At 34.8% G+C, this 25,302-nt stretch overlaps 5 protein-coding genes and 1 long non-coding RNA gene across 7 annotated transcripts; 4 read left to right on the top strand and 2 right to left on the bottom strand.

The window, feature by feature from the left end:
* The first annotated feature begins 537 nt into the window (after positions 1–537).
* On the top strand, positions 538–2,743 carry LOC145562552 (heterogeneous nuclear ribonucleoprotein 1-like). Its single transcript, XM_081622858.1, has 2 exons — positions 538–962; positions 1,379–2,743. Exons 1-2 carry the CDS (start codon positions 741–743, stop codon positions 2,387–2,389), a joined length of 1,233 nt encoding a protein of 410 aa, XP_081478984.1. The 5' UTR covers positions 538–740; the 3' UTR covers positions 2,390–2,743.
* A 2,828-nt stretch (positions 2,744–5,571) lies between these two features.
* On the top strand, positions 5,572–6,896 carry LOC145564142 (uncharacterized). The gene is made up of 3 exons (XM_081624480.1): positions 5,572–5,953; positions 6,058–6,134; positions 6,213–6,896. The coding sequence occupies exons 1-3, from the start codon at positions 5,864–5,866 to the stop codon at positions 6,760–6,762; spliced, it is 717 nt and encodes a 238-aa protein (XP_081480606.1). The 5' UTR covers positions 5,572–5,863; the 3' UTR covers positions 6,763–6,896.
* Positions 6,897–7,817: 921 nt separating this feature from the next.
* On the bottom strand, positions 7,818–11,788 carry LOC145562551 (uncharacterized). Its single transcript, XR_014094407.1, has 2 exons — positions 10,893–11,788; positions 7,818–7,977 (listed from the first exon to the last, which is right to left on the bottom strand). It is a non-coding gene; the product is annotated as an uncharacterized LOC145562551 (long non-coding RNA).
* Positions 11,789–13,766: 1,978 nt separating this feature from the next.
* LOC145564141 (actin-related protein 2/3 complex subunit 2B-like) lies at positions 13,767–18,199 on the top strand. Of its 2 annotated transcripts, XM_081624479.1 has the most exons (10): positions 13,767–13,995; positions 15,125–15,191; positions 15,496–15,703; positions 15,983–16,149; positions 16,283–16,360; positions 16,446–16,578; positions 16,913–17,004; positions 17,080–17,136; positions 17,262–17,319; positions 17,611–18,199. In XM_081624479.1, exons 1-10 carry the CDS (start codon positions 13,892–13,894, stop codon positions 17,841–17,843), a joined length of 1,197 nt encoding a protein of 398 aa, XP_081480605.1. In that variant the 5' UTR covers positions 13,767–13,891; the 3' UTR covers positions 17,844–18,199. The 2 variants fall into 2 exon arrangements, with proteins under 2 accessions (XP_081480605.1, XP_081480604.1); XM_081624478.1 differs by having other exon boundaries at positions 16,913–17,136.
* Positions 18,200–19,482: 1,283 nt separating this feature from the next.
* Positions 19,483–20,349, bottom strand: LOC145565427 (uncharacterized). Its single transcript, XM_081625436.1, has one exon. It carries the CDS (start codon positions 20,347–20,349, stop codon positions 19,483–19,485), a length of 867 nt encoding a protein of 288 aa, XP_081481562.1.
* A 1,306-nt stretch (positions 20,350–21,655) lies between these two features.
* Positions 21,656–25,294, top strand: LOC145564140 (transcription initiation factor TFIID subunit 11-like). The gene is made up of 5 exons (XM_081624477.1): positions 21,656–21,787; positions 22,290–22,626; positions 23,674–23,761; positions 23,928–24,027; positions 24,881–25,294. Exons 2-5 carry the CDS (start codon positions 22,298–22,300, stop codon positions 25,006–25,008), a joined length of 645 nt encoding a protein of 214 aa, XP_081480603.1. The 5' UTR covers positions 21,656–21,787; positions 22,290–22,297; the 3' UTR covers positions 25,009–25,294.
* The last annotated feature ends 8 nt before the right edge of the window (positions 25,295–25,302 follow it).

Below are 25,302 nucleotides of genomic sequence, written 5' to 3'. Positions count from 1 at the left end.
ATATAGTATGCACTTAATACATAATATACAATCAACCAACATGGTCGATTCTAATGCTACACAATGCACAATCAACTATAATGTTCGATTCCAATGCTAAAACTCAACCATCATTATCAATTCCAATTCGATTTTAAACATGTGCACAACCCCAATTGTCCATTATGCACCTAATTATAAACCATAGCTAACCAGCATGTCAATGCCAGTCCAAACAACCCTAGTCGTCTACTATGCACCTAATTATAACCCGTAATTAACCATTATGTCAATATCAGTTCAAACAACCCTAGTCGTCTGCTATGCACCTAATGATAACCCATAGTTAATTCCAATCTGTTTTAAAACTTGTGTACAACCCTAATCATCTACAGAGTAGTTAGCAGTCTGTCTTAGCACCAAGCTAAAACATTGCATACATGCACCATCCATCAATCAATCCACCAAAATAACCTAAATAAAACAAGCATAGAATCGTGACCGTCAATAGAAAAAATCTCACCCATCAACTTCCCACGTACTCTGAAAAACCACCCAAAATCCGCCCTTTCCTTCACCACTTACTTTCTCTCTCTTCCTCCAAACCCTTCACCAGTTCACCCCAAACCCTTATCTCTCCCCACCCCACTTTCTCTCTCCTAAATCCCTAATCCCCCTTTTTCACAAAAACCCCATCAATTTATTTCCAGGGAAAAGAGATTAGTGGGGTGTAAATCTCTAAAGGGTATTCATTTAAATCAATGGATTCAGATCAAGGGAAGTTGTTTGTTGGTGGGATTTCATGGGAAACCACTGAAGAAAAGCTCAAAGATTATTTTGGACAATATGGTGATGTTTATCAGGTTAATATCATGAGAGATAAAGCTACTGGTAGACCTAGAGGTTTTGGGTTTGTTCTCTTTTCAGATCCTTCTGTTCTCGATCGTGTTCTTCAGGATAAACATACCATTGATGGTAGACCTGTAAGTTCTTCTTTCTTTTCATTTATTTTATGGGGTTTTCTTTAATTTGTGTAATTCCTTGTGTATTGTATTAATTTTTGATTTTTAGGTTTTTAAGATTAATTGGATTCAGATGTTTCATTTGGGATTACTGTTGTATTTGTGTTGATTTTTTCTTGTTTGATATGGGTTTTGTGTGATTTTTGGTACTGAATGATGTTTTGTGCTGTTTTATTCATATTTTTTTCCTAGGGTTTTATCCAGATTTGTTTTTTTTTTCGATTGGATGTATTGATCTATTGTATTGGGTTTGCTTATATTTAAATTGCTAAAGTCAATTTTTTGTATTTATTGGATTGTATAACGAAAATGTATGAATGCATGTGATGAATGCTATCGTAAGTTGAATTTTTGGGGAATGCTCTTCTTTAATCCAGGTTGAGGCGAAGCGAGCTATGTCGAGAGAGGAGCAACAGAGCTCTGGAAGAACCGGAAACAACAATGGTGGTAGAAGCGGAGGTGGTGGAGGAAACTTCAGAACCAAGAAGATTTTTGTTGGGGGGTTGCCTCCTACTTTGACTGACGATGGTTTTCGACAGTATTTTGAGAACTATGGCCAAGTAACTGATGTAGTTATAATGTATGACCAGAATACAGAGAGACCCCGAGGTTTTGGATTCATTTCTTTTGACAATGAGGATGCTGTAGATAGAGTTTTGCAGAATACCTTCCATGACTTAAATGGTAAGCAAGTTGAGGTGAAGCGTGCTCTACCCAAGGATGCCAACCCTGGTATGGGTGGTCGCGGTGGCGGTGGCGGTTATAATTCTAGTGGTGGCCAAAATGCATATGGTGGCAGAATGGATTCTAATAGTTTTATGCAATCTCAGAGTGCTGGAGGTGCGTTTCCAGGTTATGGTTCTTCTGGTTATGGTGCAGCTGGTTATGGATATGGTCCTGCCAATACTGGCATGGGCTATGGTGGGTATGCCGGATACGGAGGTGCAAATCCTGGCTATGGTGGCCCTGCCAGTGCTGCAGCTTATGGAAACCCCAATGCCAATGCACAAAGAAGTTCATGGAATGCTGCGCAGGCAGCCTCTGGTTACGGTGCAGCTGGCTATGGAAGTGCTGGTCCTTGGGCTGCTGGTGCTGGAAGTGGTGGACCAACTGGTCAATCTCCAAGTGGAGCTTCTGGGTATGGAAACCAAGGCTATGGATATGGTAATTATGGTGGAAGCGATGGATATGGTAGCGTAGGTAATCGTGCTGGAGGTGCCCCTGGTAGCAATGCTGCTGGTGGTGGCGGAGAGATGCAAGGGGGCTATGGTGATGCCAATGGTCATGGAGGATATGGGGCTGGAGGTTATGGAGCTCAGGCAAATGGACCTCATGGTGCTCAAATGGGGTATGGTGGTGGATATGGTGGGGCTAGACAAGCGCAGTAGTCATAGTTCTGCTCCAACTGATTCATCATGGACCATAGAAGTTTGACCTTCGGAGTTGCTGGGGGATAGCCTATTTCGATCTCAAGCATACTGTTGGACTGGTTGGCTTGCTTTATTCCCAGTAGTTTGCAGTAGTTATCTTGCTAGCGTTTAATAATAATTTTGTTTTTTGGAGTACTAGTTGCTTCTTTTTACTATTGTTTTTGTTTGAGTTTAGTTTGGTATCTGGCGTGCTGTTTGATGTTTATTTGCTGTTACCGCTGCTGCTCTATTAGACTTTTACTGCACTAGTGATTAAGCTGTATAAGCTTATATTGAATCCGTTTATTTGGTTGGTATATATTTAGCACTGTATCGATTTGCTTGTTCCTTGTAGTAGCCTTGATAAATCAGGTAAGCAGGAAATTATGAATGCATGTGTCTATGAACTTAAATCTTCTGTAGTTACCTTGTGTTTGACCTGTGAAGTAGGAACAGAGATTTAGTGAAGCTTCTCGTACTGGTAGAGATTGGAGCTGTAGACAAAGTTGGGTTGATCAGTTCGTAATGGATAGAGATAACGTAGTGGTAGTTGAAGCTTTAACTCCTGGCAATAATCAATTTCTCCCTGTATTTGCCCTTGTTGTACAGGAGAGGTGCTCAAGTTCTGAAATGGGTGGGCTTCACACAGCTAAATGCAAGTTTGCGGTGGAATCTTAAACATGCAATCGGTTTTATGGTGAGAATGTTCTGATGGCGTAATGAATTCATGGGACTGATCAACCCAAGCAAGGTCTCTTCTGTTCCAATCTTCTGTCAAGTGTCAACGTGTGGTGGGCTGGTGGGAATTTTAAGCTGATCTCCATCTGGTATGTTGAGTTTAATTTAGGATATTTCCTTCCTTCCTCACATTTGGTGGAGGAATTTGTCTATCCTAGTAGGAAATTTTGACAATGAAAGCTAAGTATGTGTCGTATAGAATAATTTTGAGGAATTCTCTGTATAGTTGTCACATATAGTCAATATAGATGCTAGTGGGCCTTTGCCCTTATGAAGTAGGGTTAGTATTTTGTCCTGCTGAAGTAGTCTTTCTCTCTTTGAAGTAGTGAGTTAGTACGGATTAGTTCCATTAGAGCTTGTTTTATATATTTAAATTTAAATTTAAATTTTTTTTAGTCTCTTGTGGATGGCTAGTCTTTGGATACATTATACTCCGAACTTTAGGAATATATTGTCACATTGTCCTTATCCCTCATAAATAAGGATATGCGATGATTTCACTTTAATATCCTTTATGATGGCTGTTTTTTCTTCCTGTCTGCCCCACTCTTTAAGTGGGTGTATGTTTCTCAACTCAGTCATAGCCTATTATGATTTTTCTTGTGATTTTCGCATCACATTTTTTTGGTAGAAAGGAACATATAATTAAGCCAAGTTAGAGTTTGTACTAGAGTTTCCCTGCTAGCAAGAATATGAAGAGCATATTACAATCATCCATAGTACCTTTTGAATCACATATTACAGATATCATGTTTTCACTTTTTTTCTCTCGTCAAACTTATATTAGTTGTTTGTTCTTTGAGAGCAGGTTGCCTCATTATCTAGTGCTTTTTTATTTGGTAATTGGATAGTTCATAGTTGGTTTCTTATGGGTACTCTTTGCATGCCACACTGACATTACTAGGCTACTCGTACCTGTACGTATATGTTACATTGGTGTAGTACTCTGCAGGTGTGAAATGGTAAAGACTGATTAGTCTGTTATATTCGGACTGATTAGTCTGTTATATTCGTTCATTATATGGTGTATTTCATATCGTTTTGTAGCCATGGATTGGCTGAATTCTTTGTTTCATATCGTTTCGCAGCCATGGATTCGCTGAATTCAACACCTCGTATTTTTTTTCTTGCCTTCTCAGTGATTCTTGATTTTGTTTTTTTCCATCTGAATGGAAGGAATGGCCAAATGCCTTTATTTTCTCCCTTTACAAAGAACATCTCCTGCCAGGAATATATTGCCAATTGAGTGATATGGCATCTGTGCATTTTCGTAGCAAAGGTGAAGCTCGCCAAAGGTCAAGAGTTGAACCCGAGTATATACAATCAATAGTAACTAGTAAGACTAAAAATAAATACTAAAAAAAAGGATTTTTTTTTTTACTTTTATCACCAAAAAAATCAAATTTTTTTTTTTACCATAAAAACTTATAAATTTTTTTTACCACCAAAACTTATAAATTTTTATTTTACCTATAAAAAAAGTTTCAAAAATTATTTTTTACCGTCTATTATCAAGAAAATCGTTAAAAAAAATCATAATTCAAAAGTAAATTTTTAGGCACATATATCGTACGTTAAAAGCTAAATACTGAGTAGTTGGTAAAGTTGCTCGTTTCCCACACCAATTTGGTTGATCTCATGCTCAACATAGTAGGAGTTTCATACGAAGTGTCTTTCAATCTTACCATCTGACAACAACAACAGCCGGAAAAAAAAAGAGAGAAAAAGGATAATAAGTAGGGGTGTATATTCGGTTTTCGGTTTGGATTTAGGCTAAATTCAATCTGATCCGAAATGAAATTCGGTTTTTGATTTTTAAATCCAATCCGATCCGAATTTCTCATGAATTCCAATCCGATCAAATCCGAATTAAAATTCGGTTATTTGAATCCGATCCGAAAATTCGAATTAAAATACATTGCAAATTTTTAGGGACTAAAATAATTATAAAAATAAAAATGCAATAATAAAAGCTTAGTCTTATACTCTTAATACATAGTTGTACATGATTATTACAAATATTAAGAACATAATTTATATTAATGTAATTATCAACATAATTTTACATGATTAATATAAAGTATTTTTTTTTTTTTGAGGCAATTAATATAAAGTATCCTTATTTGTAAAAGCATGGTTTCATATTTCAGTTAATTCGGTTTTTTTCTAGATCCAAATAAGATCAATCCAATCCAAAATCCAAATTTTCAAAAATTTCAATCCGATCCGATTTAAAGTTTTGATCCGATCCGATTTAATAATTCGGTTAAAATTGGATTGGATTTCGATTTTTATCCGAATAACGGAAACCCCTAATATTGATAAGAGAAGAAGGGGAAGGAATAGAAAAGAAAAAGAAAAAAAAAGAGCTGTCCAATTTGTCTGTCTCGAATAAAGAAGAAAGTAAACTAATTCTTTTTTTTTTTTTTTTTGCAGGGAAAAGTAAACTAATTCTTGTTGCAATGATTTAATCCAAAAAACCCCAACGTTCCCATTTCAAAAACCAAATTGCAATGGAGCCAAATTTCCTTTCTATAACATCACTTTTCCGTGTCACTTTTACTCCCAACTAACCTCTTATTCTTCACTTGTTGTACCTTTACTATCACCCACTTGATCATATTCACAAAACACATATAGCTCCCTCTTTCCATTACAGAGCAGGAGGGGGATCAAGCGATCGAGCAAGCGAGCTCGAGAGAGGCGACAAGGGTAATGGGGTGGACCTTATTTGCATGTTTTGGTGGTACAAATAAGAGAAAGCGGCCTAAGTCAGCCTCTAAATTTGGCTCCAAAACCAGAAGAGTTAAACATCTTATCTCAACTTCTTTTCTTTCATTTTTTTCCTAAGATTTTTAACCGTTTAAAACTCAGATATGGATATGTTTTGTTTTCCATTTGGTTGACAGAGAATTCGAGGATATGAACCATTGCAGTCGGATAATTCTAAAGAGTTGGATGCATCACAAACCCTCGGCAGCACAAGGTTATTCACGTTCTTTTCTTCAAATACTGTATGATATGCCAGGTGATTGTTGCGGAGTAATGGTTTGTTATAATGTAGGGAGAAGCTGAAAGATGAAACAAAGACAAGGATCAGAAAGAAAGTGAGGTTCAATTTGGAGGTGGTAACTTATGAACCGCTGAGCTCACAAGAGGATGAACATGAAGATAACAGTTGGGAAGAAAGAGGCGACGAAGAAAGTGATCAAGCAGCAGCAGCAGTAGAAGCCTGTTTAGTCTATGCACCCCTCAGTAAAACTATCTCAACTGAATCAAAACTACCATTGTACTCGTCAAACTACAGATACAACTGCTGTTATGATGGTGAAGATGAATATGACGAGGTTGAGGATGATGATTATGGTCAGCTAACTGATGATGAAGATGATGATGACAACATTGATAATGATTATGAAGATGATGATGGTTGCACGATTGATCTTCAGAGCAGATACAATGAGAAAGTAACTGAGGAACTTCGCGATTGCTCTTCTATGCCTCTTATCAGTTCTGCAACAAACGCTCGACTAAGGAGCCATTACATAGTACCAGTGCTGAACCCTATAGAGAACCTTTCTCAGTGGAAGACAGTCAAAACAAGGAAATGCTAATTTTGAGTGTGTGTGTGTGCATGATTCTATTTTCCTATTTCACAAAATGATTATTTTGTTTGTGTGTTTTGTGTATGGCCAACTTTTACTGATCAACAAACAGCCAGTAATCCCCTCCTGTAATCAACAGATTATTTTCGGCCTGAAAGAATAATATTTTGGGTATAAAACAATTCTAAAGCTTTACCAATACCAGTATAACACGAAAACGACACTATGTAGTCAGAGGATGGGCAACATCATTCCCATCACTCTCATCCATGAGACCAGAACAGCTAATAAGAGTATATGACTTGAGGATTACATTTTCCATATAATAGCCCAGAGCCTTCTCTCGGCCATAAAATAACATCTTTACACACTGCAACAAGAGAAGGGCACCGAGTCTCATATGCTACAAACTACAAGAATCATCTCGAATGATTATGTTTACTTAAGATGATCTCATGTTCAAAATAATTTTGAGCAGAATTATCTATAGACAGAGATGTTACAGAGGAAAATGTCGGCAAATCTGATAATGTAACAGCAAAATCTGGAACGGGAAATAAAATTCTGAGCTTTAACAATAATCACAAGAAAAAAGCAGAGTGAAAACTTTGAGATCCATTAAGTTGTTAGTGTCATTCTACAACCAGAACAAAAGATTTATATATTGGAATTTGTTTCAGAGTAACAGAAGTACAAAGTATTCTCACTGACAAACCAAATAAAAAAAAAAAAAAAGAAAAAAAAAGGAAAATAAACACTCTTAAACTTACAAAAGCTCATCTTTTGCATCTACCTCACTTTTAGGAGGACATGCTGCAAGTGTCGTCGTGATTTTTTACATTCTCCATCAGTCTTCAATACCCGTCAAGTTAATTAAGCTCTGTAAAACTAGACAACTGTCACAAGTGCAAGCTGATGCCTATGACCAAAAATTTCCATGGGCAAAAGAATGCTTCCCAAACTCAGTGATCTTGAAATCAAGATTCAAGATGAAGTGCAGTTAAGTAAAGTTGTACTTCAAGATTCAAAAATCAGAATTAGGAAGCGACAAACTCAGTGGAATATTCCAGCAGAATATTGCAGATTGATGCCCATGGTGGGTGTAAGAATAACATCTAATGAGTATAAGAATCTACAAACTGGTATTGGTATTGAAGTAAAATCTACATTATTGTACAGAAACAAGAATCTGAATCCTCATCGTCATCACTGTCGCTTACATCACTGCACCAGAAAAAAATCGTCCAATGAAATCAATAATCATTAAAAAAATAGGACATGTACAACATACACATTCCAATTCACTTTAACACGAGGAAGAATCAATTATTAACAATATTTCAAACAAAAGAAATCCTACAGAATCTTAAATTATGTGCGTATATATATTTAGCAAAACCGAGTCTTGAAGAAAAGCAAATTATTCAGGGCAATAATACTACACTTAAATCACCCACAACTTAAAGAATCTCTTCATTAAACATGAGTCGGTCCAATCAATCACAATTAATGAAATAGCCAAGCAGCTAGTCCCTACATCTCTTAGAAATTGCCCCATATAGTCGTATACCATTTTAGGGTGCCCCCTTGCTTCTCTACCTAAGCCTTATTAAAGTGATTACGAGGAAATGGGCCAATCAAAAAGAGGCAGAGGGAGGGAGTAGTTATATTAATGAATAACCAAGAACAGAGTCTCTCTTAGATCAGCAGCCAAAAGCTGGATCAGTACTCAGTAGTCGATCAAAAGATTAAGATAGGCATAATCATAATTTTTCAGCATCAAACCCACGTAAATAAAACTTGCACTTGCAATATAATTCTTATTAAAAAAAAAAAAAGAAAAACCTTGCATCTGCAACAATGGTCTAAAGTGGTAATTGCAATCTACTGAAATTATGAGGATGATTTTTCATTAGTTGGCAGATTAAAGATGTCGCTTTCCAGTTGCCACAGCCTGCCTTGTTCCCAATCTTTCCCCCAACTATTAATGTATATAAAGACCTATAAAAAGCTAAATTTGCACCTAAAGACTAGCTGGTGCAAGTAGTTGAATGTATACAGCTTATAATCTTATGTGCCCTTCATTTCCCTAGATTACAGGCGATTAAACACTTACTAGCGATATCTCATATTAAGTAGTAAGTAACTAAACAAGTAACATTTGCCAATAAATAGTGATACAATTTGCAAAAGTAAGTTAAATTTTGATGAATTTTGAAAAGTTTACATAATGCCAGGTAAAAAGATTGGAAATGGAAGGTTCAAATCTTCAATACAAATCTGCCATTCAAAAGCAATAAAACGTTATATTACCATACAATACTTTGACATAAATTTCCATTACTAAGAAATAATTTAGATAACTTCCAACAGGACTTCTATAGAAAGAAATCCTCAAGCAACACTTTTATCGAAAATTTAGGCAGCAAAATGTCACAGAAGAAACTAGCAGATATTACTTTATGCATCATAGATTATTCGATGCTCTTGATCATGAGCACAAACAAACAGATAAGCATCAGGCCAAGAAACAAACAATGCAAATAGTGGCTATAAAATCCTCTAGAAGTTATTGATGAGCTGTTGATGTCAATTCAGATTTTCTTGATTGGACACTTCTAGACAAACACCCAGTTCAGCAACCCTACCATCAAACACATGCTTGCATATATTGCATTCAGCTTTACTACCAAACATAGAGAAAAATATCGCAAGTCAAGCTATGTCCCTCTTTTGATATAAATCAAGTCAAGGGAATTATAGTGTAGAGCCAGTCCAAAAATATCAATTACACAATGCAATAACAGTCATAAACTCATATAAATTTTCAACAAACTTCCAGTATCCAATGATTTGTAAGGGTTGCCGCTAAATATTGGTTAATATCAGCACTATATATTTTTTTCCTACTATTAGCTAAGTAGAAAAGAGTTATCATTTGATTGATATTAGTTGTCTTATTTGTAAGTAACCAAATCTTTGGGTTCATAGGCTTGTATTACCTGTTTTGCGTGATATGAAGCAGGTGGTGAAACTTAAAGCTAACATTAATCCTTTTCCTTGCTTGAAGGCATTGTAGCTTTAAGTCCAGACATTTATCTAAGACTTTCGTTCGCAATAATCACAACATCAAACAATTATTTCACGCATCTGATTTTATACCTAGCAAGCTTATACTTATTCATTTTCACTTTCTTCAACCAAAAGTTAATTTTTGATATGCACAATATAGACAAATTCCTAACTTTGAGTACTCCGTATTAGAATACAACTTGATGAGAATTACGGGTTCAATATGTTTTAGAACACAAGTTAATTCCTCCTTAATGAAGCTTGCTACAGCAATTGAAGAATAAGCTAGCAAAATCCCTCACCGAATAAAAATTCCAAGTTTACCACCCAAAGTATCCACTTTAATTTAACAGAAATCAAACCAAAACCAATCCATTATCCACTTAATGAAGCTTGCTACAGCAATCTTTGCTAGAGATCTGTCTGACATGTAATACTCATGTCTGTAACTCCTTTAAGGTATGAATTTTAGCTAATCTTCTTCTACAAACATTGAACTTTGGATAAACCAAACCTGCAGCAGATAAGCCTAGGGATGATTGTTAAAATGGACTAAACACAAATCCCAACTAAAATCCCATCTATATCCATGGTAAAACAGCCAAAACACGATAATTCAATCCCAATTTCGAAATTAAGTAGTAACAACAATCTCAACACAAGGCTAACACCTCTGATCTTTCATCTTCTATGTCTTATTATTTGAAAAAACTGCAATAACGATTCCTATCCTCCATTTCAAGACCAAAAGCTCTGTGTTAAGGCGAAATTCGAAGCTTACAAATCAAAAAATACACTTGTACACCAAAAACATATACTTGAATAGTTGTGTAGCATAAGATCACAGAAACTGAATGGCATAGAAAGATCATCAATGCATAACTACCTCAATCGAAATCACAGTCACAAACAAATACATACAGAGATTATCAATGCACTACATAGGCCGAAAATCGAAATCCTAATTCTACAAGCTTATCACATCATTTACATTATCCAAAAACAACATAAGGTAAAACCATAAGATTGCATAAATAGATAAAAAGTGATTAGAAATGCCTCACTACCTTGGTTGAAATTCCACTATTTCAGCAAGTTTATTACCACCATTAGTATCATTCCACTGAACTTTCTTTATCTTTGAATCCCCGTTTGCAATTTCGCCGTTTCGAGGCGATAGCAATCTCTTTGATTCATCATCATCCTCTTCCACACCTTCTGTAGCTTCCTTTTCAGGCTTCAAGCTACTAATAAGTGGCTTAGTTTTTGACTCTTCACCATTCAAATCCATTGTAAAACCAATAATTTAACAACCTAAGCTCAAATTTTCAAAATCCCCCACTTTATCAATCCAATCAAAACCTCAAAATTTTCAAATTCTTACATAAATGGAAGAAATTTCATGTACCCATTTGATTAAATACCATAATCATAAACCAAAATATCGCCATGAACAAACAAAAATCCCCCCAAAAAACCCAGATCAAATTCACCAAAACCCCTCAATTATACCCCTAAAAATGTTGAAATTTACACAAAAATGAAAATTTTCAAGTACCCAGATGATTAAAAGAGGACATCAATGCAGAAAAACAAAAACCCAGTATGCTCTAATCAACTTCACCTTAAATTTGGCAAGTTATTTGGTTATTAGGTTAGGTACAAAAATATGCATAAAAAATAAATTCATTCAATAAATAAAATATAAAACGACCTTTCAAGAAAAGGACACAAAGAATTGGGGCAGAAGTTGAGGGATCTAAAAAAACCCTCACACTAAAAGCTTTGAGAGAGGGAGAGAGAAAGAGTGCAATTAATTTTAGAAAGAGATTGATAGGAGAGAGAAAGAGAGATATAGTTTAAGAATTAAGGAATTTGGAAGAAAAAGAAGAAATTGGTTGGAAATTGTATTGTAATTGTAAAAATACACAATGATTTTTGTTTGGTTTTCTTGAATCATAATGTTGATAATGATGACTTGACCCTAGATCTAGCTTTGGTGTAACGATTCAACGGTTGTTGTTGTTGCATTTGTTGTTCAACTATTTACTGCCAACAGATTTTTGTGTCACAAATCAGGATTTTTAAATAATAGGACAACTGGTACGGATTAAATCAGGTTTGGTTTAAATCATATTTGGTGCTATTTACTTTAAATTTGGTTCGAACTAGTATGTTAGTTCATATTTGGAGTAATCAATATTGGTGTATAAATTATAAATTGAATTTGGTTCATTGCATAAGGATCAATTTTTTTTTTTTTTTTTTTTTTTTGAACGGGAGGATCAAATTTGGTTCAAAGGAAGCTCAATTATCTGACTTTTATGTATTGTTTATGTATATATTTATTTATTTTTTGGATGGGTATATATTTAGTTTGATTGGGCATCAATAAGCTCCTAAAGTTTTTTTTTTAAAAAAAGTTGTATTTTTATTCTTGCTACACAAAACAATAAAAGAAATATTCAATTTTTTTTTTAAAGGATGATTCATTCAACAATTGATTTGGTAAATTTGGTTTACTTGGTAAATTTTGAGGTGTTATCCACTTATCCCTGGAAATCGAATTTTGTTTATATCTTACATCTTAGCCATTAGTGAAAATCACGTTTTTTAATTGCTCCTAAAGTGTGTTATCTTTAAAATCGAATTTGATTAATTTAGTGAAATTGTGAAAAAAAAAAAAAACTAGCTACAAGTAGTATTTAGGTTTGAAGTATGCCTTGTATCATTTCGTGATATTAGCAATCCATACGTATAGTTGTCTGTATTAAAAAGCGTTCGAAAGGAAGTTTACTAAGATCGGATAGCAAAACAGAACATAATATATGATGTACGGAGTATCATAGTGGTAAGACACTAGTGTAAGGAAATAAGGTTACATGTTTGAGTCTGCTTATAAACTTAAACGGATGTTAGAAAACGCGTAACTAAAAAACTCCGTTAGAAGGAGTGTATACCGTACCAAATGTCTTTATTCCCTCAAGGATGGGGCAAACATAAAATTGGTACAGCACCTAGTATCATAATTACTACAGAGTACACTACATTTAATCAACGATGAGGCCTCAGTCTGTTAGTGTCGGCTAAGTGGTAGATAACTGGAATCTTCTTTTGTTAGATTTGTAGAAAGTGCAAACATTGGAGTATTGTATAGTCTATTAACCACTACAGTATCATTTACGCGTAAAATCCAATAGTTAACTGAGGATCATGGAATTGAGAGACAGTTTGTACCTCTATCTCCCTTAAGAATGACCTGGGTTCAATCCTCACCCCACCCCTCCCTGTAATAGGAAGGGTACCCCCGTATTTTACCGTGTAAAAAAAAAATTAAAAAGGTTAACTAACAATGACTTTGATTAGAGTTGTGTACGAGCCAACCCATGCAAGTCCACTTGTTAGGCCAGCGTATTGTGTGCATGTATCAAGTCAAGAAACAATCGTGCCATGTCAAGTAGGTGTCATTTAGGCCGGCTCATGTACGTCTTGGCTCTCGTATCGTGTTAGATTAGGTTGATACATGGACCAGTGAATCGTGCACATGTCCTATTAAATTTTGAAAATAATACTCACGCATAATACATGGCTCTTGTACAATATTAGGTTAAACCAATGTTATGTCAAACCCACGTAAATGTCCACACTTGCTAACTCTTAATACAATATGATACTCGGTCCTATTGTCCTAACTACTCCTACTCCTAATCCTAGAGTTTTTTTTTTGGATAGTTGGTCTCAAGTTACTCCTAGATATCTTATCTTCATAAGACTTAAGTTGTATTTAATACATTATTTTAAGAATTTCAACTAACATTAACTTTCAATGGGTCAATGATTGAGACAAGATGGAGTGACATTATCTAGCTTAGATTAATTTGCTTCAAAGATTAACTACTATGATTATAACTTAAAAGACACTCATCAAACCAAACCAAACCAAACCATCACTTAATACTTCAGTTGGTTCACCACTCACATTTACCTCATTTTCATCATCTAACATAAAACCACACACATGAGGATTATTATTGAAGGGAAAGGAAGGAAGAGAGTTTAGCTAAAGATGGGTTGTTTCGGGTTTGATGGCGGTAGAAGTAAAAAGCTTAAGAATGGTTGCTTTGAACGTTCATCCCCTGCATTACAACAAATTCTGCTTCAGCTATTCCGGTAAGAGTCTTGTATAGTTGTTCATTTAGGATAAAAATATAATCTTGTTTATATGCTTCATATGCCACTGTCGTCGCTTTTTAAAATGGTTGTGGGTCAAGCCAAGTCAGTGTGCTGTAATCTCTAGACTTTAGGTAACACGATTCATGGCCCGGTGATTTTGTCGTGTGGAGCATATAAGGACTTGTTTTAGATACATTATAGATTGATTATGGGGGCCGCAAGGCGCAAGCTCTCCAGTGATCTGTGCCATGCCAAGCAAGAGGCCCAGGCATGACCTACTAGGGGGACTTGTGTTGGCATGGTTCAATTGAATCATTTCTATCTTTAACGACGACAAGTATTAATGGTACATAATATGTCAAAGACTTGAAAATAATTATGTAGGTTAGTCAAAATATTATGTTGTGTTGCAAAGTGTACAAATTTATTGTTAAGTGCTTTAACATATAAAATGTATTCTTTAAGAAAACAACCTATTTAATTAGTATAAACTTGGACCACCACAAAACACTTTAATTAGTACCAAGTCCCTAAATTAAAGCACAAGCAAACAAGATTACTTGAGAAAAGAAAGCTATTCATAACATCTGTAGTCGCCAATAACTAGTAAGATAGTCCTAACTCCTAAGAGATATTTGTCAATAGATAGAATATGCAATATGCATAAGACAAGCAAACAAGACATTTTTTTACTCCCTCCGTTCCTTGAAGAAGAGAAATCTTTAAAAGACGAAAGGAGTATCAAGCAAACTGTGTGCTCACGTACTATCTGAGTATGCGACTAGATATTAGAAGAAAGGAGAGGAAGAAAAAAAAAGTTGGCCCAGCAGCAGAATATATACCACAAAACATGCAAGATACACTTTAAAATACTCAAGGTTGATAATTATTATGCATGTCTTGGCAACATCACTACATAAAGTGGTTTAGACAATAGTAGTAGCATCATTATGAATAAAAAATAAAATTATAGGAAGTACAGATTTTAAAACGGGTCAAGTTCTTTCCAAAAAAAACTTGTTTTAGACCTGAGAAATGAGAGTTGGGTTGAGAGGTATTTGGGCCTAATAAATGAAATGAAATAAAATACTTTGTAGAATTGTAGCTGATCATACTTTTTTCACAGAGATCAAAAGCCAGGGGATATTGATCATCATTTATATGAGTTTGGGTCTGTGGAATACCATGTTCAGGTAAGCTTCAAAACCCTGTGACTTGTACTTCAAATCGATACACAAGTCCGTTCTACGGATCAGCAATTCTGAATCATAATAAGAAATCCGTTACCCCCTCTGACCTGCGTCCCTTAAAGAAGTACGGTGTATACAGTTTTTCGAGCAGAAGACATGAGAGGGAAGATACAATAAGGACTAGGACATAATCTCAAATGTCCACTGAAACACTTCTCATAATGTCAGAAGTTTTCCTGGTTGAGTTTATAGAGTAAAATTGAATTTATGTACATTATCCTCATATATCTCATTCACTGTTTGACAGACCACTGCTTCAGATCCACAAAACATCTATTTGTCGATTTCGACCCCAATACTCTCCCCCAGAACACTGGTATCACAAGGACTGTGTCCTTACACTATACAAAGGGTGAAAGATATAAGTCCTAATGTGGTCGAAATACTTAACACGGCAAGAGATGGATACCAAATGACATTACAGCTGAATACTGCCAACATTCCACAAGGCAAAGGTTTGAAACTCAATTGTCTGCAGATACATTTTCTACAACAGAAAACAGAAGAACATTGCATATAAGCTCAGAAAATACAAAGTGAAAATTATAATCAGCAAAGTTTTGTAGTGCTTAAAACGATCACCTTTTTCATTTAAATTACACAGCAACAAAAGATCTCATGATACATTTAAAATCACTTTATCCATGCATTTATCGCTTGGCACAATGGAAAGATTGCAAGAGCAAGCTTGACATTTACAATTCATAGAGCACACTCCTATATTTCTTGTACAGCTGGATTGAAGATAATTAAGGAGATTGCTGCAGTAGCATCTGTAATATTGAGCTCTCAGCTGAGAGAAATGCTCCGAAATTTTAGTTCAGAGGATGCTCCAGAAGGGACGTACAAACCAATCAAGTGTATATATCACCCAAGAGAGCCCCTCTTTGTCATCAGACAGGTAATACAAGCAATTCTAGATCAAATGTTCTTGTTTACTCTAACAAGAAATACATCCTTGCCCTCTCTAGTTAACAGCATCATGATCATTGTAGGGCTTTGTGTTTGATGCATGACATATATGTGCTTGACAGCCACAGAAGATTACTGTTGTATTCCCAATGAGATTCAAAGAAACTTCAGATGTCGTTATAGCAACGTCCTTCTTCCAGGTTTGTGCTCACCCACCATATTTTACATCATATCCTAAATGTAACTTCATGTCGATCATCCAAATGATGATAGTTTCTATAACAGGACCTCATGGACATTGGAAGCTCTGAGGCATTTGCTAAAGCACCTCCATGCACATGGTCACCTATTCCTCCTCCAGAGTTGCGAGGAGAACTCATGGAAGACTTGAGCACCAATGGAGGATTTGTCTCTTTTGGTACCAAACCATTTCATACTAAGTCTATAAATAATCACTTTACATGGTTTAAATTATAGTGACATTCAAAAAACAGTCTAAATAGATGAAATAAAAAGACACTGTTTAGGAATAAAAATTTTTTTGGGATGAAAGTTGATTAGCAGGATAAAACCACATATCGAGGTACTCTAACCAGAAAGTAACAGGTACATCTCCTAATGAGCTAATATGTATATGGGTCACTAGTAACAAACTAACAACATTATCGAGTCAGAAAGTAATACTAGCTCTCTTATCACTCTTTCTTCAACTACCAGGCTGGACTAGTTGATGACCAATTTTTCATGTGCAGACATATTTTCACGCCATGTTGATGACAAACGACTAGCTAGTACTGTGTGGAATTTGCTGAACTTCTACACCTATGTTAAATCTTATATAAAGGTACTACTTTTAGTAGCTCCTACTGTTTTAAAAACAGCAATTTCACATCTTGATTTAATGAAAGGATTGCTGCAGAGCACCAAGGGATTCATACAAAGAAAGATGAGGCAGAGGTTGGAAGATTTGGTCAAGGTAGAAACTCTACAACCACTGCTCTATATCCTACTTCTTCCAGCATCTCACTAGCTTATCCAATTTAATTGCAAACTTTTAATCCTTTTAAGCAGTTACATTTCTTTTGTCATTGTCGGTTGCAGATCTTATATAAACCAGATGTAGAAGAAGATGATCATGAACAAGAACAACAGGTTCGAGGTATGTTTTGGATAGAGTCAAACTCTAAGACTTTCATGTTACGGTTAGTTGTTAAATATTACCTCAAGTAGAATCAAATTAATACTATATAATAGTCTGCAATCTTGACACCCATTGCCCACTTCAAAGGGTTCAAACAAAAAAAGTCTAAAAATATAGTACTAACAAGTAAAGATATAACATTCAAGAGTAAGTCCATAATTTAGTTATATACTTATATATGAAAAGCTGTAAAAAGTTGATACCACAAGTTCACAAGAAATAACAATTTATGCAACTATGTAAATGCAGGATGTGGCTGGAAGATAAAGCCCGTCAACTCTACAAGATTCAGAAAACTCAGAAAACAATATGGTGATTTCAAGAGAAAGATAAAGAGAATAAGATACCGGATTAGAATTCAAGGATTCGGTGAATTAAACAGAAAGATCACGAGAATCCATCATCAGATTAAGATTCGGGGGCCCCAATGGTTATGTACCCCCAAATTTCACTTTGCAAACAGATATACAAGATTAGAGTAATTCTATTCAAGTATTCATCAGTGAATTATGGGTGCACAAGGACCAGTTAGCAGCTTGTTAATGGGCAGAGGCTGATAGATTACCACAGCTGCAGGCACAACAAGCATCTTCTGGTACTTTCCATAATACTTCTTAACTGTAGCCACAAATGCTCATGTAAACTTAGATGCATTGAGTAACATACTTATCTGACTACAGAGAGCAGATATATGATGCCCTGCAGAAAAATCAGAAAAGCACCATCAGTTTGTGCTCCTCCTTTACATCTTTTTAGATCCAAATAATTAGAAGTCAAAATCAACATTAAAATTGAGATGGTTGTTTCACTCTATTCAAATAAGTTGCTTAAAGATCAAATTATAGATCTACAGACACCAATACCATTTAACAGCATATTACTAAAGACTGAGTTAAGGAAAAAAAAAAGCCACAATTACTTGCAATTTCAACAGAACACACTTTACTATGATGCCAAATTGTATCATCTTGAATACAATCTACTAATCATTACTCGTACCTGCATAGATTATGCTATATTATTGGGGAAGATGATCAACGAAAATAATAATGGGAATCTATCAGCATCACATCTCGGAAGTATGAAAATTAGTTACCTTTTCTTGATATCAACAATTAGCTTCCAAAGTTATGGAAAGTACTCCATACCACTTAAATTATGACTCTTCTTCTCCTGTTTGACATATGCCTTTTGTGAGTGGAAGACAAGAGCGCTAGACTCCAAGCTTTACATGAATGTTGTCTCCTGTTCCTGGTCATGCCCTATTGAGTCTATTGACACACTCTTGCTGAGAGACTTCAAGTCATCTGAGTAACAAGCTATCTTAACAAATCATACTCAGACCCATCTAAACTTATCACCTCAGATCCGTCAATCTTCAGCTCTTCCTTCTGTACCATCTCAACCTATCAGTACCATGATTCAAACTACCAGTCACAAGCAGTGCTCCATTCTTGTACACTACCGCAGATTTAGTCATTACATATTCAGATAGCACATCTGTCAACACAGCAGTTGATTTCGGGAGGAGGGAGTAATAGCTAAGCTTCATAAAAACATATAGTTTGTCATTTACTTTTCCACAGGACAGCAATCACACCATAGCCAGGACAACAAAGGCACTTTTCCAGAACCTTGGCAGACACCATGAGTGTTCAAAACAACTCTCTACGAAATTTAATAAAACAACTTAACCCAAGCATTCCAGTTACACACAGAATTGGCATTAGTGCATTGGCACCTCCCATTCGTAACATCATAAATATGTACTTCACTCGAAGATAAATTGTATCCTCAATTACTGATTCTGTCACAGAAAGATTAGACTAAAAAAAATAAATTGTACAATAGAAGCAGAACAACCTCTTTGTATCAAGCAATATAGCAACATAAAGGATTAATGAATAAATTATAATATTATTGATGTTAAATACATTACTATTACAGTATACATTAACACAAACAAAAATATCCTAATGATAGTAAACTCTGTCAAAACAGAAACTATAAGCTACACAAAATTTTTAGGTTATCTACCTCCAGAGAAGAAACACTGCACTGATCTCCTATCCACATCAACTCAATTTCCCTCAACATAGATAGATATAAGAACAAGAATCACTACTCCAGCCCAAATTCAGGAAGCTGCTGCATTGACACACTGTGAGACTCAATTTTCGCCAACAACGGTCCACTGCCCTCGCCGCATCTCAAATTCTCCTTACATGACAACAATCCAAACAACCCAAGACAAGCAATGATAACAACAATGGCATGCCACACAAACAACAACTTCATCAGTGCAATACCCCTCAAGCTATCCTCATCAAGATCACATTTAACATCAACATTCATTTGATTAGGCAACAATGACACCTCCTTACAACCTTTCAACCCAAATGTAGAAGTATACAAATTCAACCCAGCTTGCAAAACCCAAGTCCCTTTAAAAATCATCCCACTAGACAGGAAAAAATCAGCTAAAAAGGCGGTAGGCCGAATCGACAAATACAAGCAAGAAAAGGCACAAATTAAGGTTAAATTACCAAGCAAATCATACACATTGCTGCTAACACCAGTAAAACCATTGCCATTGATGAAATACTCAACCAAAAAGAAAACCCCAGATAAAAGAAACAAAAAACTCTCATTTATAATCACAAAATCATGAATTTCTCTCAAACAAATGAGAATTAAAAGTACCCAGAAGAAGAAAATGATAGCCCCATGTTGAAGAAAGGAAAATCTGTAAGAGGGGTGGCCTGAAAATGAGAGAAAAAGAAAGAGGTCAGATAAAGCAGCAATGGGTAGGGCAATTAAAAGGGCATAAAGGTCAAAATTTTTCCATTTGGGGTCGATGAAAAACCAGGGTTTTGAGCGGTAAAGAGAAGGATCTTTGAGGAAGAGAGAGAAAGAGGAATACAAGCGACGAAATCCAACTGGGAAGATGAACAGAAACGTCGAGAAATGGGTTGCCAGTGATCCCATGACTGTTTAATTGATTGTTTTGTGTGAGAAAGTTTGTGTTTTTGAGGATCAATTGAAACAATTAAGGCAGAATTGTAAGAAATAGGATCATGGACATGGTTGATCGTTGTTGCGATTGATCATTTTCAATTTTTCGAGTTTACCGAATTGGGGGTGTTTTGACCAAAGGGAGGCAAATGAGCCAAATGTTGTGCCGAAGGGAGTACAAGCACAAGGCACAAGTATACACATACCGAGTATTTTGATCGGCACATAACTTTAGGTAAAGAAAACACGACTCATTTTCAGTCCTAATAAGCTACTCGTACTTAATATATGCTACTCCATATTGTTTTCATTCTCAAACTAAAAAAGTTTTTTTCCTCCGAATATCTAATATTCAAACGTCAAGGTTTCCTCATTAGACAAAAAATACGAAAATAAAAATTATGTGTATCGCTTGGACATTCACTAGTTTGGTAATGTAATGAACTAATTGAATGAACACATATATTAGTAGTTTAACACCCATAAAAAAAATAGTAGTATAATATATAACAAGTACAAAACTATTGAGTATTTCTTTCAATTATATTTTTTGTCAGCATAATCAAAACCTAATTATACGGAATAATCATTTTCTCTTCAGTTTAATTTCAGTTCAGTTCAATTCAATTCTTAATTTCCTTCTCTTATAAACAATTCATTTCAACTCAGTTCAATTCAGTCAGCTCAGTTCAGTTCAGTTCAGTAAATCAGAACATGCCCTAAGACTTTGATTGATTGATAATCAAAACCTACATTAGATATATACATTATGCGTGGTTTAGATTCTTACCACCTAAATGAAGTATAGGTTCAAAAAGATTCAATAAAATGAGAAAAGTATGAATTAGATAAGTATTGCAATCAAATGATATTCGAGAAATATATAATTAAGTCCTATTATTTTCACCAGAATTAATAATATTTTAAATAATAATTTCATATCAGTAAAATTAAGTCCAATATAGCAAATATAATTTCAATTCAGTAAAAAAAATAATTTTTCAATCAATAAATTAAACAACTTTAAAGATAAAATATAATAGGAAACCAAAAAAAATAAGTTTTAATCGGTAAAAATAATTTAAATTCAACAAAATTAAGGCGAAAAGAACAAGACGTCAATGTCAAACAGTCAAACTTAACCCGATCAACCCGAAAATTATCCGATTTAAATTTCGACTGGTATGGACATAATATTTCAGTTATGGAATAACGAGTACTTAGCATAACTCAAGTTTTAAATTCGACCCGATCCAACCTGAATTCACCGAATCCGACTTGAACATCCAAATTGACACTCCTTACAAGGACGAGTATAAAACGATTGTCTTACTTCTCTGAGTTCTCTCTCAGTTGCGGACCATTGAAGCGCCTTCTAATATTTCTATCCTCCATTGAAGCAACATCTGAGGTAAGTTGCTATTTCTTTTTGTAATCATCGTATTTCAATTTCACATTCTAGGGTTTATCGTTAATCTTATTTAATTTAATTGTCAGTATACATAGTAAATTTCGGGTTCGAATTTTTTGGATTATTTGTTCTAATTACTAAGTTTCTGAAAGATCATAACCAGCGATTATGTTGCTAGAAAGAAAATTACGAGCCTAATTTGATAATTGAATCAAATTTGCCTTAAAATTATGTGATATTTTCAAGCATAATTTGATAATTGATCAATTGTGCCTTTTTCTCCCTTAAATTGTTTAACCCTAATTTGATAATTGAAACAAATGTGCCTTTTCTCCTTAAAATTATGTGATTTTTCAAGCCTAATATGATAATTGAATCAAATTTAGTTGCTAATGTGTTGCAGAACATTATAATGTTAGGATTGAACTATGAAATTCGACCTCTTCCTGAAAATTGAACCTTTCAAGTATAGTTAATTATGTGATTTCGTTTGTTCATTTAGGGCGTAGCATGAAGCAGTCACAAGATCCTTTCGAAGCAGCATATGTAGAGCAGGAATCACCACCCGAGTCGCCTGCAGCGGCCAATGATATTGATATCCCAATAGATGCTGCTGCGACTGTCAACGATGCTGATCAACCCGAGGATGAGGTGGGATTGGAACTTGTAGCTCATCCTAATGTCGCGTCAACTTCAGCTGCTCCACTAGCTTCTACTGGGATCACTCAACCCAATAACAAGAACAAAGATGAAGACGATGAGGAGGAGGAAGACAACATGGATGTTGAGCTCGGGAAGCTCTCATCTAGTGGTGACCCTGATAAAATGGCCAAAATGCAGTATGTGATTTTTAATGCTTTGCCACCATACTAAATGCCTGTTAGCAAATATCTGCATGTTTTTTTACCATCCTTATATATATGGAGTATACATTAGTTTTGACTGTTTGAAACAAGAGCTCAAAAAACCCACTTCAACATATCATTTTATTGAACATGACTGTATGAGCTTCTGATTTAGCATTTTTTTGAATGAACTTGTCATCTTAATTGAGTGGTGCCTCTTGTATCAATATCGGTATTAATTTCATGCGGAGAACAGAAAAATTGGTACTTATGAACGGGTTTGTCTTTGCTGAGTTGTTGATATGTTGATTGGATATTGTCTTGTACAGACATTGTTCAATATGGGACCATTGGGCTTAACTTTTGTAGGGTGTGAGTTACAAGTTTTTATATTATTACCTATTTTTAAAAGAGGAAGTATAGTGTGCATTGTGTAATGAGAATCGAGAAGCCGTTTTTTAGCTCATATCATCCGTTTACTTATGCATTATACTTCGTAGTATATTTTTTTCAGATAAATAATAAACTCAAGTATTACATGCTCTTGTAATTTTTACCTACTAAGGCGTGAACCCCTGACCTCTTCTATAGTTCTATAGAAGTGTGAGAATACGATCACCAATCCAGTGGTTGAATTTGCAGCTTAATGCCCTTAAATCCATAAGTAGTTACAGAGTATAAATACTTGTAAATAGTTGCCCACAAAATTTATAGGGAGATTATAATCAACCAAGAATTATACTTGTGATTTTTTTATTTATTTTTTTCATATTAATAATATCTTTAAAAATACTTTTTTTCTCTCCTCCCTGTGTATATTGCTGTATCTTGACCTCTTAGAAGATTTATTATTTCATCATAAACCTCAATTCATATGATTGGTTTCATTTCTTCATTGCTAATGTTGTCTCTCTATGACTGAAATCCTTTGCATTGCACATAAACAAAGACAAGTTGGTACTCCGTAAATTTGATGCACTTTGGATGTAATTAACATGTTTGCTTTCTCATGAATGACTATACTGTTAAAATTACTTTCAGGACCATCTTATCTCGATTTACAGAGGAGCAAATGAGCAGATATGAATCTTTTCGGAGGTCTGGTTTCCAGAGATCCAACATGAAAAGGGTATACCTCTTTCACATGTTACTGCTATCTTATGTTAGTCTTAGGAAATTTGTTGCTTAATACAGATAGATAAAGGTGTGGGAACACAGAGAAGCTCACTCTGTTGAATAATGTTGTGAAGCTAACTTTAATTATGTATTTTTTTCTTCTCGTTTTTTCAATGCAGTTGCTAGTAAGTATTACAGGCAGTCAAAAGATTTCTGTACATATGTCCATTGTTGCATCTGGAATTGCAAAAATGTTTGTTGGGGAGCTTGTTGAGACAGGTATGCATTCTAATTTGCTAGGCAAAAATAGTGTGATTTGGAATGGCATGTCCTTGAGAAACTTATCACTATTTTATTTAGGCCTTGTTCTCTTCACCTTAAAAAAATAATATTAAGTAAAAATAATTTCAATTCAGTAAAAATAAGTTCAGTTCAGTAAAATTAATTTCAGTTCAGTAAAAATAATTTCATTTCAGTAAAAATAAGTTAAGTTCAGTAAAATTCAGTTTTCTTAAAGAAGAATTATAATAGAAAATCAGTGAAAATAATTTCAGTTCAGCAAAAATAATTTCATTTCAGTAAAATTAATTTAAGTTAAGTAAAAATAATTTAAGTTCAGCAAAAATAATTTCAGTTCAGTAAAAATAATTTCAGTTCAGCAAAATTAAGGTGAAGAGAACGGGGCCTTAGTTTATGGAGCACTTTTGGTATTGTCAAATCTTAATCTCAACTTTTAAGTGTCTATAGACTCTATACGCTATAGTAATAGAAACTACAAGAAAGTCTCTTTTTTTAGGCTTAAATATGCTGCATATATGAGGCCATGAAGGTGTGGCTAATGTGTAATTAACCATTCTTTTGCTTAAGGCTGGGTGTTAATTTTGAAGGTATTGATAAATCCCAACTAGTTTAACGACTTCTACTCAAAATTTTCATGCATTCTCTTATCCTTGCATCCTGAATTTTGTTGACCAATATATATTTAAATGTTATGACAAGCAATATAAACTATTTATACAGCTTGGGATTCCAGGCTTAATTTGCAATATATCATTGTTGCTGCCTATTGATTTTAACTTTTGTGGGTTATACATTGTTGCTGCCTATTTATTGGTACCGCTTCTGTGTGCAGCTAAAATAGTGATGTCTGAAAGAAAGGATTCTGGCCCCATTAGGCCATGCCACATACGAGAATCATATAGAAGGCTGAAGATGGAAGGCAAAGTACCTAAAAGATCAGTTCCAAGGCTCTTCCGTTAAGGCGTTTATTACCCTGGGGCAACTCTGCAAATCCTCTTGTTAATATTCCTTCATCGATTTGTCATTAGGATCTTTTCTGTAGTTGAAATTTTGTAGAGTTTCAGATTTATGACAAGGTTGAAGAACCTCGAATTTCTGTTCTCTGAAAGCAATTCATATGTTATGTGATTAAGTTTTTATAACTATGTACACGGTATATTATTGTATCAGTAGTACAAACTGCAGTCTGCACGGTGCATTTCAGTTGATTGGTGCACCAATTGTGTTAAAGGCTTAAGGCAATTTACATAATAC

Source organism: Chenopodium album, chromosome 10 (genome assembly GCF_948465745.1).
Source record: "Chenopodium album chromosome 10, dcCheAlbu1.1, whole genome shotgun sequence".
Classification (NCBI taxonomy): domain Eukaryota; kingdom Viridiplantae; phylum Streptophyta; class Magnoliopsida; order Caryophyllales; family Amaranthaceae; genus Chenopodium; species Chenopodium album.
The sequence above is the reverse complement of the archived record's forward strand: the minus strand, read 5'-3'. Positions and strand labels throughout refer to the sequence as shown.